Source organism: Annulohypoxylon truncatum, assembly GCF_022578515.1.
Source record: "Annulohypoxylon truncatum strain CBS 140777 unplaced genomic scaffold F4807scaffold_10, whole genome shotgun sequence".
NCBI classification, from domain to species: Eukaryota; Fungi; Ascomycota; class Sordariomycetes; order Xylariales; family Hypoxylaceae; genus Annulohypoxylon; species Annulohypoxylon truncatum.
Genome location: NW_025953796.1, coordinates 372392 through 390877, shown reverse-complemented (window position 1 = coordinate 390877; position 18486 = coordinate 372392). Strand labels below are relative to the sequence as shown.

Below are 18486 nucleotides of genomic sequence, written 5' to 3'. Positions count from 1 at the left end.
GCAGTGATGTTCACGATATCCAAGCTGCACCCCGCACCGGACCTACCCCAGTTCCCATGAGGTAACAAGGGACGGACGTCTAGGTTGCCAAGAGTTGGGGTAATAGACTAGTGTCCGGGGCCATACCCAAGAGAAGCTTGATTGCTCATTTGTTCGGCATCGTGACTTCCAGAGTTGGTAGTAAATAAACCGAGGCCCGGCTGTGTTCGCCTCTTCCACCAATCACCCTCGATTTGTATTCAACGGTCTCTTGCTTTCACCGATATAACTAATCTGCCGTGATCCACAACAAGTCCAAATTGCCTGCTCATCTCCTGACTACAGTCTTATTCATCATTGTACTTATGCTAGCGGGCTATCCACAGCAAGGCCAGACCTATAATTGATAGGGTAATGATCCATCGCGGAGTTTGGGACCCGGCATCGGAAGTAGTTGTCAATGTTGGTTTCGATGTTGTAACGGATGTTTCTGTTGTTCCTGTGACCAACCCCGTTTTAGTATCAGTCACAGGAATGACAACCACTGTCGCGGTTGGCGTTGTACTAGTCGACGTAGTCACGATGGTGCTTGAAGTTTTCTCGCTTGTGGAATAAGTGGTATGGGTCGTGACAGAGCTCTCACTCTCACGTGTTGTAGTCGCGAGTGGGATACCCATAATCGACGCGTAGTTCGTGGCAACCTCTTTAGGAAGAAGCTTCAAGTCGGTCTCCTGCCATCCGATAGTTATCTGATCGTGCCCTATCCACATGTTGGACAGCGTGGTGTAGATATCGGCGGTGCTGATATTCGGCAAGAGAAGGAAAGCCATCGGGGTCGAGACCATGGAGTTGCAATAATATTCGGCCATGCCAGTGAATCCGCTATGACGAATTAGCCCTATTCGCTAGAAAGGGAGAAAGGAGCCTCAACCTTTGGCAACATCCTCCAGTCCAAAGAGTCTTGCTACCATCTATATTTGAGGTAGTCCTCGCCATGGTCATATGATCGGGACATACCCCGGGGCTGATCGTTTGGAATTTCGTCGTATATTGACTTGGGACGCATTTAGAGAACGATGGGTCGACCCATCCACTTGAAGGCGATAGTGTACTCGAATGATATGGGTTATTGTCAATATAGACTTCATATCTATTCGCACACCATGACGGAGGCGTGAATACGGTAGTGAGGGCCTGCATCGTGCAGTATTTGCAGAGATTCTCTATTTCTAGGAAAGGTTTCCGAGGATTAAAAGACTCGAGGGAATTATTTGAGGACCTTGCCGTTCATAACCCACGAGAATAGATGGGCGAGATGTCCTCGTGGATGGAAACATTGTCCTAGGTTGCCTTGTGTTTCAGTTACAACAAAATTATCCAACCACCTTCTCTGAAGTAACGATTGTGCGAGTCTATTGATAAAGATCGTGCTTCCATGTTTTAAGAAGTAATTTAAAGAGACGAGAAATGTAGGTAGTTATGTCCGGTACATGGAAAGGGGAAGCAGGAAGGATGTACTAAGGCCTGGTTCGCTTTTAGGCAATGGGGACGGGCAGACGAACTATCATTCCTTCCTAAAGTTCTTGAGAAATCATACCAGGTAGCAACAATTAAATATCTGTACAACTCTACCTAGATACCTAGGTACCTAGGTAATTATTTCTAACTCCTTGCCTATATGCATCTGAATCTTCTGTACTCTATCGTGGCGACGCCCCTATTCTGTTCGATTACCCCTATATGTCGACTCAAGTCATTTTATAACTCATTCTACGTGCCCTGATCACTTACTCATATGAATGATTCGTGCTTTTATTTCCTTTATTATGGTAAGTTTATGATAGTATCCTAGAAGAACTTATGATGATAGATCTGGCCTATCTCTAGATCCTCGAACGGCTACTTACTAGACACCAAGGTAGGTAATTGATGTTACTTATGATGTTTTTGCTTATGGCGATGGTCGTATTATCGCTTAATAAAGAATAAATGAAATATTTCTAATAGGATTCTCATATAAATAAGTACCTAATTGACCAGGTTTGAATTGTTTTATTACTTCGACTGGCGACTTACCTCTTTACTGAATATATTCCTAATTTCGGACAGTGCAGCTATTGAGGGGTTGTATCTAAGCAAGCCTTGCCCCGCCATCGACGTGAACGTCTCCGACGTTCCCCGGTTCACCTCAAAACTTAAACTAGGTACCTATCCAAGGAGTGGCCAAAAGCTACCTAGAATTTGAACTTTACTAGCAATTGCCTGATAAAAAGGTAGTGGGTAGGCAATAATCATAAGTTGCGATACTAAAATGTCACCTGTTCATAAAGTAGCTCTTATTCAGCTTCATCCCAAGGTCAGTGCCTACTTCTGTACAGTATCGTATAAGCGCCGTTCGACCCCTCATCTGGCTCGACTACGACACAGACGATTACAAGTCTACCGTGATCGGGCTACCAGTCACCTTCCTTTTTGCTTACTTACTTTTATGCAGCCTCTTTCGCCGGCCGACAATTTTGCCAAGGCCGAAGCTTTTATACGAGATGCCGCACATGAGGGATGTCGTCTGGCTGCCTTACCCGAGTACCACCTCACTTCGTGGGTCCCGGATGAACCGAATTTCAAGGAATCATGTGCAGAGTCTGCAAATTACCTGAAGAAATATCAGCAATTAGCTAAGGAGCTAAACATCTGTATTGTTCCCGGCACGATCATCGAACTAGAAGGCGATTCCCTCCATAACATCGCGTATTTCATAGGTTCGAGCGGCGATGTGCTGGGGCGATACCAGAAGAAGAATCTCTGGCATCCTGAGCGGCGACACCTAGTATCGTCAGCCCATGAGCCGCACGTGGCTTTTGACACGCCACTGGGGCGCGTGGGGCTGTTGATATGCTGGGATCTGGCTTTCCCCGAGGCATTCCGGGAACTTATCGCAGACGGCGCGCAAATTATCTGCATCCCTACGTTCTGGAGCATGAAAGACGTTACGGACGAGGGGTATTCACTTAACCCGGATGGGGAGGCTCTATTTTTGCAGAGCACTGTGGTCAGTCGCGCGTTCGAAAATACGTGCGCGGTCGTGTTCGTCAATGCGGGAGGACCACCCGAGAAAGGGGAAAAGACTAGCTTCGCGGGCTTGAGTCAAGTCAGCGTACCCCATATCGGTTCACTTGGGAAACTGGGGCGTGCTGAAGGGATTTCCATTGTGGATTTGGACATGGACGTACTAAAAATAGCGGAGAACAATTATAAGGTCAGGGAAGATATGAAAAAAGAAGGTTGGCATTATGCTTATACTCAGATCAGAGACGGAAGCAAGTTGTAAGTATGCAGTGAATACGACAGTACACATGTCTAATATTCAAATTTCAAACAGGGAATAGGCGGTTACTAAAAGAACATGGCGTTGAACTTTTCATATTGTCAGTCTTCCTATTATTGGAAAACACGTACTAGGGGTAGGTAGGTGCGGAATAGGCCATCGGTGGCTAACACGCTCACTTGAGGTGGAATTGCGTGATGGACTAATGCTTAGATTTTGACTGCATTGTAACAAAAAGCTCCAAAATTCTAGACGTATTCTAGAATTATCGCGATCCCCGATCCCGCGCTGCCCGCCCAACGCCACGGTTCGGCTTCTTAATCGATAAGACCTCTGCCCTTTCAGGAGATCCCGGAATCAATTGCGGCATGCCAGTGGTGCAATCTGACATATGCTCAAACGCTAACCCTATTACGGACTAGCGTACTATTGCGTGATCACTTACTACGAAGACGAATTCTTAATTTCGCATTCCCTTGACGCGATTTAACAATTTCTCGCGCCAACCATCTTCCTCGACACCCGCTTCCTCGCCGCCGGTTCACCACCGAGAACCGTTGGTTGGCGAAAAAAGGCAGAATGGGTTCAGGAACAGTATGGACCGTCTTTGGCGTGGAGGTAGGTTATTTTCACTTTTTTTTCTTTTTTTTTTTCTTTAGTGCGCGAGTGGAGAGTGCTTAATAAATCCATATCGTCTCCTTTTCCGAAGGTAGTCTCTTTTTGGTGCCGATTGTAAAGCCAATTCGATACCTACCGTGGTATCTCCATCTCCCTACTCTTCCTCCCTCGAAGTAGGCGTTCCTAGGTTCGATCAGTCATATCTGGCATTGCCTGATCACCTGTTTCGAGATATAAAGCTTCCATTTACTTGGAAGTATCCTCATCTCCCTTAAATCGTCGCGATCTAATCTACTGTATCTGTGTTTCCAGGAGGAATTCACAAGTTCCTACTCCCATAAGTACCGGCTTCAAAGAAGCCCGACCCAATCAGTTAGGATGCATTTCAAACAACCTGAAAGTAGTGGCGGTGCTCTCGCCGACCAAGTAACTGTGCCGGAAACGAAGACTACTCGCGCCGAATTCATCAAGCAGTCCTCGACTCTGCCATTCGGCCAACCCGTTCCGTTATCCTCGATATCTGGACCTACCTATGTCACCGGTCAACTGCTCGTCCAGCAGATCGCTTATGCCTTGTCCGATAAGATTTTCTCTTACTCGCCTGAGACTTTTGACCTCGATGTTGCTGTGAAGGCTTGGACTAAGGATGGAGACAAGAATATCCACGGATATCCCACTGCTGTCGTACCCCTCCAAACACGTTCGGGAGCTGGTGCGTTCGCTCTCGGTTATATCTTCTCCAAGGATTTCGATCTAAGCAAGAGACATATTCCCCAGACTCTGCTTGCGCCTTCGCTTAGCTTGCGCCATCTTCGCTCTACCCTGGACCAATTGGCTTTGTTATACGGAGTTGCTAGCCCTTTTGTCGCTCATGTCGCCGCTACCGATTATACCTCCGATGCCGGCCTTGTCGCGGAGTATGGCACTGCTCTGCAGTTATCCGAAGAGCTTGGATTAGGACTTGTCTCCAGTGGTTCTGCCTATGAGGCTCAACATATCTCTTTGTTCGCCACGCTGATGGCCAAGGTCTTACCTACTATCCATCTCTATGATGGTGTTCGTACGTCGCGTGAGACCTTAAGAGTTATCGATGTTTTGAGCCAGGTTGGTGTTGCCGACATCTTCAACAAAGTCTCAAAGACGGCAGAGACCTTGAACAAGCGCCTCGATAGCGCCGGCAAGGTTGTCGAACTTCTTCAGTCTTTCAATGACGAGCTTGGTACCGATTACGAACCCTTTGAGTATGTTGGTCACGACGCTGCTGAGACTGTATTTGTGGTTTTTGGTAGCGTCGAAGCCCAGCTGGCTAAGCAGGTATTGCCTAAACTTGCCACCGACGGAGCAAAGGTTGGCGCCATCGTTGTCAGAATATACAGGCCCTTCATTGAAGAAGCTTTTATTAAGGCCCTGCCAGCTTCTGTTCAACGCATTGCTGTCTTAGGACAAGTTGCGAACGAAGCCGCTGCATTAGATTCTTCGGTTCAATCTGTCCTGTACTCCGATGTCCTGACTGCGGTGTCCTTCTCGAGCAAATGGGTCGCAGTTCCTGCAGTTACGGATGTTAAATATCCAGCTTCGCACGCCTTTACTCCATCGACATTTGCTGCTGCGATCACTCAAGCGACAAGCAAAACACCTATCTCTCAAATCCGGTTACCCCAGCTCGACTCTGTGCAGCAATACATATTGTGGGATACTGACAATTCTGTTGCCATCTCTGCTCCAACTGTTATCGGATCACTTTTATCTCGAGACTCTACTAGCAATGTTTATTTGAACGAATCTTACGATAACCTGGTGCAAGGTGGTGTCGTCCGTTCCGACCTGAGATCATCGAAGAAGACAATTGACGCGCCTTACGCCGTTGAGGAGGCTGACGTAGTCTTAGTCGGCGATGAGACATTGTTGAAGGAAGTGGCCGCGTCCAACAGCGTCAAGGATAATGGTAAACTTATTTTAAAGCTGCCAAATTTCAAGGACGAAGATGTGGAAAAACGAGTACCCGTTACGGTTCGCAGAGATGTGCACGCCAGGAATATTTCACTTTACGTCCTCGATTCCTCTTTGTCTCCGGCTTTCGAGAGCGACTTCAATGTTGCCAGGCTGCTTGTCGAACTTGCTTTCCTCAAGGTAGCACACTCTGAGCTTAAGCAAGACATTTTGGAGAAGCTGGCTGCTTTAGAGGCTAACCCCTCAGTTCTTGAAGAGAGCGTTGATGCACTAGACAAGTGCCTAAAGCAATTCGAGGTTCCGGAGTCTTGGGCGGAGACTACCGAGGAGACATCTCGTAATCTTCCTCGAGTACTTAAGACAAACAGTTTTGCGCCGTTCGAAAAACAGGAAGCAGAACAGGAACTACAGCTCAGCAGCTGGGAATCTGCTGCCAAGGGTCTAGTTTTCAAAGAAGCCTTTGCCACTGACATCACTCTGCGCCCTGACTTGACAGTTAAGACGCACACTATCCACGTCAAGGAGAATCGTAGACTCACGCCCATGACTTACGATCGAAACATCTTCCACATTGAATTTGACCTTGGCAACTCTGGCTTGACATATAAAATAGGAGAGGCACTTGGAATACACGCGGATAACGATACCGATTTGGTCCGCGAATTCATCGAGTCTTATGGCTTGAACGCAGATGATCTTGTCCAGGTCCCGTCTAGGGAAGATGCCAACATTCTAGAAACAAGAACAGTCTATCAGTCACTGGTACAGAACATCGACATCTTCGGAAAGCCCCCCAAGCGCTTCTACGAGTCACTGGCGGAGTTTGCTACTGATGAGCTTGAAAAGAAGAAGCTCCTTTCCCTCGGTTCTCCAGAAGGCGCCGAAGAGTTCAAGCGCCGCTCAGAAGTCGACACAAACACATTTGCTGATGTCTTTGAGGAATTCAAGTCTGCTCACCCTAGCTTCCCGGAGCTTGTTCGTCTTGTCGGGCCCCTAAAGCGTCGCGAGTACTCTATTGCTTCTGCCCAAGCCGTAACCCCGAATGCCGTTGCTCTAATGATTGTGGTTGTGGACTGGGTTGATTCTAAGGGACGAACGCGTTACGGCCAAGCGACTCGCTATCTTAGCCGCCTCCCTGTCGGAGCTGCCGTCACCGCATCTGTCAAGCCTTCGGTTATGAAGCTGCCGACACGTGATGATGCACCCCTTATTATGGCTGGTCTCGGAACTGGTTTGGCCCCTTTCAGGGCTTTTATTCAATACCGAGCAATGCAGAAGGCGCAGGGTAAGGATATTGGTGCCATCCTCCTATACCTCGGCTCTCGTCATCAACGAGAAGAATATCTCTACGGCGAAGAATGGGAAGCATATCTAGACGCGGGCGTCATCACCCTGCTTGGTGCAGCTTTCTCACGAGACCAACCTCAGAAGATCTACATTCAAGACCGCATGCGCCAGACCTTGAGTGATATTATCAAAGCATACATCGAAGAGGAGGGTTCCTTCTACCTCTGCGGTCCTACTTGGCCTGTGCCCGATGTTACCGACGTCCTTAAGGAAGCCATTGCGGCTGAGGCGAAGGCAACTGGAAAGAAGGTGGATGCGACTAAAGAAATCGATCGTCTTAAGGAGGATGGACGATACGTACTTGAAGTTTACTAGATGCCGTCGTTGAAGAGGTAGATTTGATTCAGTATTAGCGGCTTAGAGTTGTTACGAGTTGGGTGTCAGGTACATAGGTACCTACCTAGGTACCGAGGTATTTATAGAGGTTATGAACGATTTTATTTTTAGTATCTATCAATTCAATTTAACGATCATCCTTTTGCTTTATACTCATTATGTGTTAACCATCGTAGTGACCTGGTTCATACTTTACTAGGTATCTTCTAGACACTCCATCCGAAGTCGGCTATAAAATGTCGCGCATTTTGCTCAAGAGCTAGATGGATGATCTGTGAGGCGCCTTTTCGGCAAATGGACGCCCTAAGCTACAGCGGCTATCCACTAAACTTTAGCGGGGTGGTCACTGTATGGTTTTAGGCTGATACTTGGAATATTATAAAATTCAAATCTTACATAATCCATGCGCGAAGCCCACGTTCATATTTTGGGTGACACATTATATAAGCTTAATATGTATTCCTAAGCCTCATTACCTAATGTACCTCCGTCTCTTCCCCGTGAGAATCTAATCAGCACAATATCCCTCGTGAACTCAAGCACTTATTTTAATAGTTTTTCTTATCCAAAAAGGGCACTTTTGTAGGGCTACCTTTTCCAAAGAGAAAAACGCCGACGCAATAACGCAAGTAAACTTAGGGCAAAGATCCGTTAGCAATTAGCCCTGTGAACAAAGTAGGTACCTATAAAAACGGTTTATGCAAGTATACCGCGTTCCTTGGCAAGGGGTAGGTAATTTAAAAACCCCTGCTCAACAATATCGTTGTTTTCCAGCCTCTTAGATCCGCCTTGTGTAGGATGTCCGTACTTAGTATGACTGAGCCTCTGCTCGTTTATGCCGCCAATGCTTTCCTCGAAATAGCTCAGCTGCAGCAAGTGGGCAAACAGCCACACAGCCAGCCGCGCACACAGTGAATGCGAATCCAACCCCCAATCTTTCGATTAGAGGCTGTATGAAAGAAGTCCCACCAGCAGCTAAGAGACATCTCGATAGGTTCATTGTGGCGGTCACGCTGAATGCTTGACTTTCGAACAGGTCAACCACTAGGGTTGCTAGGTATGGATTAGTCTAGAAGAGATAAACAAATTCACATTTAAAAGAAGATGACCCACAGAAGCCAGCGAGGATGCAAGTATCGAAGCCTCCGATAAAGAAACCCAGGATTATAGGCACGCTAACATGGGCCCGAACATCGACTGCCCAGCCAAACCCAAGAACAGATATGATGTAGAGTATTGTCGGCAGAATGAGAGGTACAATACGGGCTCGCTCGATGTTGTCAATCTTGTCTTGCACTGTGTCACTCTCGTTGTTCTGATGTTTCATCTGTCTCGAGTACTGCCAATCAAGTGCTTTGCCGGTGACCAGACTCCCGCAGAGAGAACCCACGCCGTTCGAGATGTATGTCAATCCGATATCTCGCTCCTGGAGAGAGTACTTCTCTGAGTATAGAGTGGCGGCCGCTACCATAGTCATTTGCCAGACAGCGTAGCACACACCGGTGAAGACGACACAGCAAAGGACCTCTGGAGATGCCAACAGCCGAAACCCAATAGGAACAAAGCTGACTGCAGAGTGGTTGGTCTTGACTTTCTTGATTTGCTTAGGAGCATCGAAATACGGAAATAACGGCCGCCAATAAGGCGAACACTCTATTTGGCCGTTCCCAACGATGCTTCTTTTCGTCTCTGGCATCACTAACACCGTGGTGAGCAGCAGCACGCCTGTCAATGCAAGTAGAAACCAAAAGATGCCATGCCACCCTGTGTACTGCGCAAAGACACCGCCAAGGACTGGCCCGAAGGCGGTGGCAAAGCCACCAAGGGCACTGTAGAAGCCCATGTACTTCCCCCTCCGTCTCGAATCCACCAGGTCACCAATGACACCTGCGCCAATGGAAGTGGTAGGCGACGATCCGATTGCCTGCATGGCGCGTAGACCGATCATAAGCCCGAACGATTGACAGAAGCTGAGCCCGATGCATGCACCTAGGTATACAAGAAGGGTGGTGAGGTAGAGGGGTCGTCGGCCGACGCGGTCTCCGATGGTGCTCCAGAGCATTGGACTGATGCCTTGAAGTACGAGATAGGATGTGACGGTCAAGTTTATTGACCCCTTCGAGACGCCCAAGTTGTCCGCGATCTCGGGGATGGCGGGCGTGTATAGGTTTGAGCTCAATGGGCTAAGAAGGCCAATGATACTGGCAATGGCGATGATGATAGCTCGTTGCCGTGAGCCAAATACGGAATATTCTGGCGGAGTATCTTCAGGGACCCTTTCCAACGATGCTGGTGGACAGGTCATGATCCCGTTCTCGGGAACTTTCAATGTTTCCATGATTGGGGATGATGGGTGGGAGGTCGTTCAATGCCACTTGGTCGGAAGCTGATGAAATTTGATGATTCTAATACCTAAGAAGGCGCCCTCAACATTTTGTTTTTGCCTGCGAAAGATATCTGTTACTAATACTTTGATATAACTAGTGTGATACAGCATGTATCGACCCTGGAATCTTCCGTACAGACTCTCAAGGTCTAGGAGAATCCCCGGAGATGTGTTTATGCCCCTTCAAATGCCGATGTTTCACGACTGATCACGTTCATCTACTATTTGTTTAAAAAAGAGCCTAGAGCTCATGACGTCTGCAAGGCCACGTTATTGGCACCCCTATCCTATTATCGTGATGGCTTCTTATATGCTGACTCAGGCTCCAGATTTTAAGATTTTAAGATTAATAATTCGAAGAATGGACCTAATTTGTGTATTGAGACATCCGTCAGCTTACTGATTCATCCGTTGTAAGCTTGTCAAGCGGCCGCATTGCATACGTAAACCCAAGTGTCTTCATCATGATTTTATTTTTCGATTGGCCTGAACCCGGCAGAATGACGATGATTTTGCAGACGTCCAAGAGACGTTGCCTACCTATCTGCTAGGTAGGCAGGTAACAAAAAGTGTTATACTTAGGTAAAGATAATTAAAGTCTGCGTCAATGATGGTGCATAGGACACTTGGAGTGGCTTTTTGGTGGAGATCAGAGCCAAGGTTACGTGTGATCTAAAAGCCTCTAGCTGCAGATATCACGATGTCGTGGAGGCCGAGAAATTGCTCAGCTTTCAGCTTTCAATTAGAATCATGTCTTTATGCAACGGTCAGAAATCTCCATTTTTTGCTTCTCGAGTTCCCCGGACTCCCCGGATTCCCCCGAAGTACCTAACTCTTATATAGATTTTGTTTAGAGAACTAGTATGCGGAGAGTCCTTACACCGGCCTCCTATTCATGTAATATAAAGGGGCTGATAATGACCGAGGTTCGTTGAATCCAATTCCAGTGCTACGCATTTTTATGCTTTCTTAATATCTGCTGCTATTTAGGTTCGACCTGTTCTTTGTGCCACTCAAGATCCAATATGGAAACCAACTTCGACGTATTAATTGTTGGAATGGGCCCTGCCGGTCTTTCCGCATGCTCTCGCCTTGGAGTCACTAACCTGAGAGTTGCCATTGTCGACAGTGGCAAGGCCGTTTACGACCGTGATCGGCAAGACTTCAATGATGCCACGAAGGGTCATGGTGGAGCAGGGTTGTTCTCTGATGGGAAGTTCTCGTTTTTCCCTTCGGCTTCTGAGCTATGGTCTCTCAGGGGCGACCAACTGCGGAAAGCTTATGAGTGGACTTGCTCCGTCCTTCAAGCTGCCGGACTTGACACCCCGCCATTCCCTCAAAATATAGACCAATATTCGGGTCACGAACCAGGAGTAGATGAATGGATCTTGAAGGCTTACCCGTCAGATTATTTGTCTCTAGACAGCCGTTTAAAGTTCATCGACGGACTGGTCGCCAGCTCCAAAGCTACAATCTTCAGCCAGACGAACATCCGTAGTATATCCCACGACCAGGTTGCCGACTTATTTCGTGTAGAAACCGAGTCCACATCAGAAGCAGTGTCACGGCAGCTCACAGTTAGGCGGGTGATCATGGCCACTGGTAGATTTGGTCCACTACAAGACTCCCTGAAGCAATTGGCCACCGATTTCACTTTCAGACGGTTGGAAGTGGGGTTTCGCATCCAGCAACACAGCGACAAAGCTTTCTTTCGCGGCATGAAACAACTGGACCCAAAATTACGAATCAAACAAGCTGATGGGAGTATCGAGTGGCGCACGTTCTGTGTCTGTCGACGGGGAGAAACTTGTCTCACTAAAACCGGTGGACTGTGGACTGTATCTGGCAGATCAGACTGTCCGCCTACCGGTTTATCCAACTGCGGATTTAACAGTCGGATAACGGACTCGGAAATCGCCGAAGAAACGCTGAGACCCCTATTGGAATCCCTTAGCAATGCTCAGGTTCACTACAAACTCCAAGTGTCCGACGTTCTCAAAGGTGATCCACATGTATTGGCGCAATTAGACCGCGTTTACGGTCCCAAGCTTCGAGAGCTGATGGTCAAGGGGCTCACTTCTCTTGCAAATTCTTTTGAGGATCTAGCCTCAGATGTCGATGCAGAGCTTATTGGACCAACCTTGGAAGGCATTGGATGGTATCCCAAAGTTGATACCGGTCTGAGACTTCTCAACGCACCTGTATGGGTAGCTGGTGATGCCTGTGGGCTGTTTCGTGGGATTGTTGCGGCCATGATCAGTGGGCATTATGCTGCAACAGGTGTGTTAGAGGATCTCAACCTGAGATATTCAACTGTATCTTGCGATGTTTGCGACGGATTGGCTTGCCAGTGTGTATTGAAGCAAGTTGTCACAGCTTAGGTTTCAAGGAGGCCATATCATTGGGGGATGTTTAGATTCACTTCTAACGCCACTTCTTTTCCAGTCTGGAAGGACTGCTTATTGTCGTCTTAATCAAGCCATTTGGGTTACTTGTTAATGTTTCGTATCGGTGACCACGATGAATCTTATAATCGTATATTGTATCATTGCTTCCTTCCTCTTAGCAGCCGCTGCTCCGTCTTGGAACATATTGCAGATTTTCAAGCAGCACAAGCTGGTCGAACTACTTCTAAAGTCAAGTTTCGAACTTTATACCCAATGCAGTCAGTTATATCTGAATTTTCAAGTTGTCATCCCAGCCCTGCCGCGGTCTCCAATTGGACTCGGGTTAACTGCAACGCTTACGTTCGCATAAATTTTGCTTGGTTACTAGAGATTGTTTACCTCATTCTGGCGTTGTAAAACGTCTTTCCGCAACAATACCCGCATTCTGCTGCACTGCGATATACCAGAGGACTAAGATTATTAGTCCGTCCATAAATAATACCTTGAGCTTACAAAGGGATATTGTTAAAAGAATTTCACTACTACTTCAGAAAGAAGATTTCACTGCTGTTTGATTTGTCGCAGCTGATGCAGCCATGACGAGATTATGCTGCCAGCTCTGTGGTGCCTCTCGGGCTCAACTCCAAGGGGCGGCCAAAGTGTCCATTTTGTGGCTGGCTTCTAGTTAATGCGAAGTCGAAAATCTTGCCCTTAATAATACTTATTACATAAGAGGCTTTTGTGGACGAAGCTGATACATTGAAAATAGGTTCCCACCTAAGGAGGTACTTGCTAATCTTTTCTGCTGCAGCTGTTGCCATCAGTCAATGGCATAGTTTATTGGAAGCCACATAAGCCCTATCATAAACAAGGACAAGACTCGTAATAATTGGAAGCGAAATACTTAGGTCCGGACTGTCTAAAGGCACGGTAATCCACACTGACTACTCCCAACTCAGGTTAGTCTTATGGATACCTGATCTTATGATACAATGCCCATACAGATCTAAAGTATCTTTTCGACTTCGATGCTTTTGCTACTAAAAACTAAAGTCTTCTATCGTTGACTTTGCTGTTGCCCTTGATAGCCTTTCTCAAGCTGATTATTGCTAACGCTGCAAGGGAAGTACCAGCCTGTTGATAGCCCTCCTATTACTACGGCCAAAGGAGCTCTTTTAGGAGCTTAATAACAAGAGGGATTGCTAATAAATATAAGTAGATTAATCAAAGTTTTAAGACTTCCTTCAATGGCAACGCGTCGAAAAGATACTTGAATCTGTATAGGTCTTGTACTGTGGAGCAGGTATCTATAAGACTAGCCCGGGTTGGGAATAGCCAGTGTGGATTACCGTGCTTTTAGACAATCCGACTTACGTCAATTGCCTACATTACCTGGGTATTTACCTAACCCGTGATAATAAATTCGCAGTTCTTCATAATTTTATAACTACATCTTGGAATAAAGCCCTTGATTGTACTCTACGTTGTTATCGTATTTCTGTCATTATCCCTATCACTTTTTTCAATTGCAAGTCTCAAAAGATACATCAATACGGCAATAACGATTAAAGATCATGCCATTGAAGTCAGTGGCTCTTCAACAGGAAATGTCATAACCAATAGCATTGCCAGTAACCATGTCTCAACATATTGTCTCGAGTCACTGTGATAAGTTGGAATAGCTTGGAACGTATGTCTGAATTCAAGTAATAATCCTCTTGGCTCCTAAGGTTCTTGGCTCCTCCTTTCTCTTCTTCAATGGGATGTAGTGGACTTATTCAACTCTGGGCGCTGTTAATATATTTTAGTCTTACACCCTTGAAAATCTCATGTGCTTCTCTGCATATATTGATACAGTCTTCTGATCAGTCTCATGCCAATGAGGTTTAATATAACTTCCAACGCATACATTATGCTTCTTAACTGCATAGCCGATCCTGAAACCTTATAAATAGGTTCTTGGCACCTGTCCTCGTGTGACAGTCATCAAGTCGGTGAGCGCAAAATCAGTCCGATCTTGAACAAGCCCAAATTCGAGGATGTCGTTATTTCTGTAGTTACCTGGGCTCTGCCACGGCTTTTAATGTTTTTGAGGACTGAGACATATGTAGACAGATGATGCGTCTGATGTGTAGGATTCCACAGAAGGTGACTGGAAGAAAATCAGGTTTATGTTAGGCGGCTCATGCTGCGAGATTGTGCCGTGGACGGTAGGGTAGATGTAAAACCACACCACACGCCCCTGTTCGTTAAGATCATCACAGAGATGCTGCGATTTTAATGAGAGAACAACATCCCCGACTAAGATAACCATCCCATGAACGTCGGAAGTGGATCGGCCGCCTTATTCGTGACTCTGATAGAGCACGTCTTTTTGAAAATTGAATATATCTTGTCCGTTACAAGATACCATTCTCATTTTTTAAGAATTAGATCAGAACCACTTCATAAGCATAAAATCTCTCATAGTGTGATGATAGAAATATATATTGGATGACGGAGTAGGTAAGTACCTATTGATGGCTTTAAGAGTTTCCTTGTCCTAGCTCACCACCACCTGATGCGGAGAAACCTCGAAGGTAACAACTCCGCGAGCTACTAAGCTCGAGAGTTCCAAAATATGGCTTTTCTTGATTTAGGCCTTTTTACTCAAAGCATCATCAACATTTCTTTCTCGTTCCCTTGTAGACATTAGCCAAGCCAAAGCAGCTCCCGGACCAAAAATTCCTTCCACAGCCATAAGCTTCAATACAGGAGTATTAGTCCATAATCTCTCAGCTAATGAGCTGGAGGCTAAAGCCTTTTTGGAACCGATCATGTAGGCACCAATGGCTAGTATGGATGCAGACACAGTCATGTGGCCAAATTGAATGAAGAGCAGAGCAGACTCATGGATAAGGGTTGGGCCAGGCTGAACAGCACTAGGGCATGGCCAATAGACCCTACTCCAGCTAAGTTCCGGGTTCTGAAATGTCCGAAGAAGAACAAAGATATGGATAACCGCGCTGACTGTACCAACGATAGAGTAAGCAACAGAAATTGGGCTCCCAAACCCCTTATATACAGAGCTGCTGCGTGAGATGAGAGCGCTCACTAAGTCCTGAAAGGGACCAACAGCGACTGGTGCAAGGAACCAGACTATCACGCTGTCCTGGATTCGGAAGGGCTCAGCACCTAGTAATGCCGGAGCGAAAAGTGCGCTCGAGATGGCCAACATACAAAGCGCCGTGAAGGGTAGGGCCTGGGCTTGGTCACGAGATAGACCTGGACTATTGACGCATCGATTCATGACATAATAGCGAGAGAAGGTGGGCATAATGGAAGCTGCACCGAAGAAGTTCCACATGAGCTGCCAAAATGCCGGGCTACAATATTCGGACACATGTGATTAGCCTGAGCACTCAGCTTTTGTAAGTTAGACACAGGTAAATGGAAAGTCTTACAATCTTAGTGGACCTTTCTTCCTGTCCCGTCGGTCTTCGACTAAGGTCATTGTGCCGCAGACGGCAAGGGATAAGATTAGATCGGCAAGGAGAAGAAATGGTTCGTGATTGAGTAGGTCGGTTGAATCGAGAAGGCCCCCGAAGAACACAACGAGGATACCGAGAGTAAAGTCAATGGGCCAGAATCCCGTCCAGGTCTTGAGTGCCGAACCGTCCGGGAATGTGTTTGTCCACGAAGCCAAGATCATAGCAAAAAGTGAGCCATTCAATATCATCAAGATCCATTGGGCAATGAAGCCAAGGCCAGCTAGGGCAGAAAACAAGTAGAAAGGCTTGACTAGAGTCATTATGATCGTGAAAACAAGTTGGTAAGGCGAAGGCGACTTGAAGAAGATCAGCTTGACGTTGGAAAGTCTTTCGCCGTGGTCAAATTGTGGATGAGTGATCAAGTTTTCGCATTTCTATAGCGAGCGATGAGAGAGTCATTTTAAAGAAGAATTGATGTGATATAGCATGGTATTCTCTTGGTTTGTCATCATCAAGCCCCCACCAAAGGTTAGTATCGTAGAGCGCGCTTGGTTCACGTTGGTGAGTTTACTCATTAACTTATCCATGTTATGCAGAAGTTGTTGGTTTGAATAAACTTCCATCATGGAATTATTATTTCTGTATGAGGAAATTATGACTGCTGATCATAGCCGAGTAGCCTGTGCCAGGGGAGTCAAAACACGGTTCAAACGCGATATCACATGTCCTTTGCAGAGTACTCATGGATGAGTTCACCAATTAGCATCATAGTTGTTCTTAACTCCAGTTCCATGCGGTATTATGAGGCTGTCGGGATGTAAAACCCTTCCCTTTTTTTACTAACTCCGAAGGACCGACATTATTAATCACCTAACAAGTATCAGTGTGTTAATTCTAATGATAAAGGCAAGTGGACGATCCTCAGACATATTTCCAACGGTTGATCAGGGTTTATATGACTCACAAACATCTTACAGATTTTACCCCAGTATTAGGCAGTACGGGATCAATGAGGCGATGTAAGTAGCATGGCAATTGGTCTTAGAATGTATTAGTTAGTCACTTACTAGGTACTTGGCCGGTAGAAGGTGCCTTGATACAAATATACTCGTAGACATAAGATGAATTCCAATGGTACTTGCCACTGCGGTAAGGGAAATGTCATGAGATCATGATCATATGCATTCAGTACGGGTAATGCCCTCGAATGTTTAGGCCAATTTTGATTTTCGGTTCGCTCACATTTTCCAAAGAGTTAAACGAGCAACATCAAGGCACCTTCTGAACATTTTTAAGTATATAACGAAAGGAATAAGAGACTGCTTTGGTTAAACGTTTATCTTCAAGCTATAAATCATAATGACGGTAGCGAGGAATGCCAAATGCTGAATCAAGGACGGAACTGAGTACCCTAATGCTCAAATGGTGTATTAGATGATACATTGATAGTAGCGATATAAAAAGTAAATACAAACTCGCCTATCGTTGAATTTGAGTCGAGATTACTTACCTAAGTAAGGAAACTTTAACTTGACCATCCCCCTATTCCCACACGAGCCCCTATTCTTTATCGATAAGGAATAGGGGTAATCGCAACATTCCGTCTACAAACACATACCTGCATACCATTAAGTACCTGCTTGGACAGAAACCTCCCGTTTCCGCCATTTCATTAACTCCGGCACGCAATTGGTTTCTTGTAACGGGCTTATTATATGATAGCGCTGGTATCGTTATATGTAAATGGGGAGGTAGGTAGGTAATGGTGAGGCTTCCATGACTTTAGCAGGTTATTAAAGCGGGATGGAGCACCCACACATACATCGGTGCATTTCGTAAAAATCAAGCCGCCTAGAAATTTATGCCTAACATTCCATACCTCCGGTCTTACAAGGAGGTGTCCCGACTACAGTAAGTAAGTGGCACATTTTGGCGGGGCCTAGCAATCGATGTGGAGATAGAGCAGCTCCTCTTAGGTGTAACCATACGCGTACCTGTCGTTTAGCATAGGTGTAAAGCAAAAGATGCGCTTCAAAACTGCTCTCTATCAAGCCGAAATGTGGATTGGCCTGGGGAGATACTGCCAAGTGCTAAGAGACGGTGTGTGTATCTTAATCTGGATCAGGGCGAGATAGCTGTAGTCAAGACCCTAGATTATGGAGTCCCTCGGCTTAAGACTTCTACAAGAACAATAATAAATAACTAAGGTCAATTGCGCAGACAACCTTCAATCCATTCTAATATTTCTAAATTATCTGCAGAAACGTGCCGCGGACTGTAAACCTGGAGCAGCAAATAAACCAGGTACAATACTTCACCGTTCTCTCTAAAGCCTTATATAGGTAGGTACTATTGTTACCATAGGCGGCGCGGGGGCGATGGCTTATATCAATCAAAAGAAGTTCGGACATCGAAGCACCTAAGAACTAACATTTGGTTCATTTAAACCATGGGAAAACTCTGGCTCAGCTGGATAATGCGATGGCTTCATTAAACAATCTAATACTCCGATGCTTTCAAATATTCTATGCGTGTCGTATAAGAGACCATTCATCGCTATTATGATGATGCAATTACATGCACAACTGTTTTGGATAATTAGATGTAGTGGTCATATGACTAGAAGATCTTGAATGTAAGCCAAAAAGAAATGCAGAATGGCAATTGAAGATCCTCTCCATAAGATTC

The 18486-nt window shown here is 46.0% G+C and overlaps 6 protein-coding genes across 6 annotated transcripts; 3 read left to right on the top strand and 3 right to left on the bottom strand.

Annotated features, from left to right (window-relative positions):
• Nucleotides 1-318: 318 nt before the first annotated feature.
• F4807DRAFT_466556 (uncharacterized protein) lies at nt 319-975 on the bottom strand (the record flags this gene model as incomplete). Its single annotated transcript, XM_048002403.1, has 2 exons — nt 319-861; nt 911-975. The coding sequence occupies 2 exons, from the start codon at nt 973-975 to the stop codon at nt 348-350; spliced, it is 579 nt and encodes a 192-aa protein (XP_047855751.1). The 3' UTR covers nt 319-347.
• Nucleotides 976-2290: 1315 nt separating this feature from the next.
• Nucleotides 2291-3307, top strand: F4807DRAFT_458803 (putative hydrolase, carbon-nitrogen family; the record flags this gene model as incomplete). The annotated part of the gene is made up of 2 exons (XM_048001266.1): nt 2291-2335; nt 2474-3307. The coding sequence occupies 2 exons, from the start codon at nt 2291-2293 to the stop codon at nt 3305-3307; spliced, it is 879 nt and encodes a 292-aa protein (XP_047855750.1).
• A 460-nt stretch (nt 3308-3767) lies between these two features.
• F4807DRAFT_29193 (uncharacterized protein) lies at nt 3768-7707 on the top strand. The gene has a single exon (XM_047994830.1). It carries the CDS (start codon nt 4301-4303, stop codon nt 7532-7534), a length of 3234 nt encoding a protein of 1077 aa, XP_047855749.1. The 5' UTR covers nt 3768-4300; the 3' UTR covers nt 7535-7707.
• Nucleotides 7708-8363: 656 nt separating this feature from the next.
• Nucleotides 8364-9893, bottom strand: F4807DRAFT_466554 (major facilitator superfamily transporter; the record flags this gene model as incomplete). The annotated part of the gene is made up of 2 exons (XM_048002402.1): nt 8364-8608; nt 8669-9893. 2 exons carry the CDS (start codon nt 9891-9893, stop codon nt 8364-8366), a joined length of 1470 nt encoding a protein of 489 aa, XP_047855748.1.
• A 719-nt stretch (nt 9894-10612) lies between these two features.
• Nucleotides 10613-12420, top strand: F4807DRAFT_466552 (FAD/NAD(P)-binding domain-containing protein). The gene has a single exon (XM_048002401.1). It carries the CDS (start codon nt 10967-10969, stop codon nt 12320-12322), a length of 1356 nt encoding a protein of 451 aa, XP_047855747.1. The 5' UTR covers nt 10613-10966; the 3' UTR covers nt 12323-12420.
• A 2543-nt stretch (nt 12421-14963) lies between these two features.
• Nucleotides 14964-16118, bottom strand: F4807DRAFT_458799 (uncharacterized protein; the record flags this gene model as incomplete). Its single annotated transcript, XM_048001265.1, has 2 exons — nt 14964-15693; nt 15772-16118. 2 exons carry the CDS (start codon nt 16116-16118, stop codon nt 14964-14966), a joined length of 1077 nt encoding a protein of 358 aa, XP_047855746.1.
• Nucleotides 16119-18486: the final 2368 nt, after the last annotated feature.

Coding starts and splice junctions, on each gene's coding strand:
- F4807DRAFT_29193 (XM_047994830.1), top strand. CDS start 4,301: ATGCATTTCAAACAACCTGAAAGTAGTGGCGGTGCTCTCGCCGACCAA.
- F4807DRAFT_466552 (XM_048002401.1), top strand. CDS start 10,967: ATGGAAACCAACTTCGACGTATTAATTGTTGGAATGGGCCCTGCCGGT.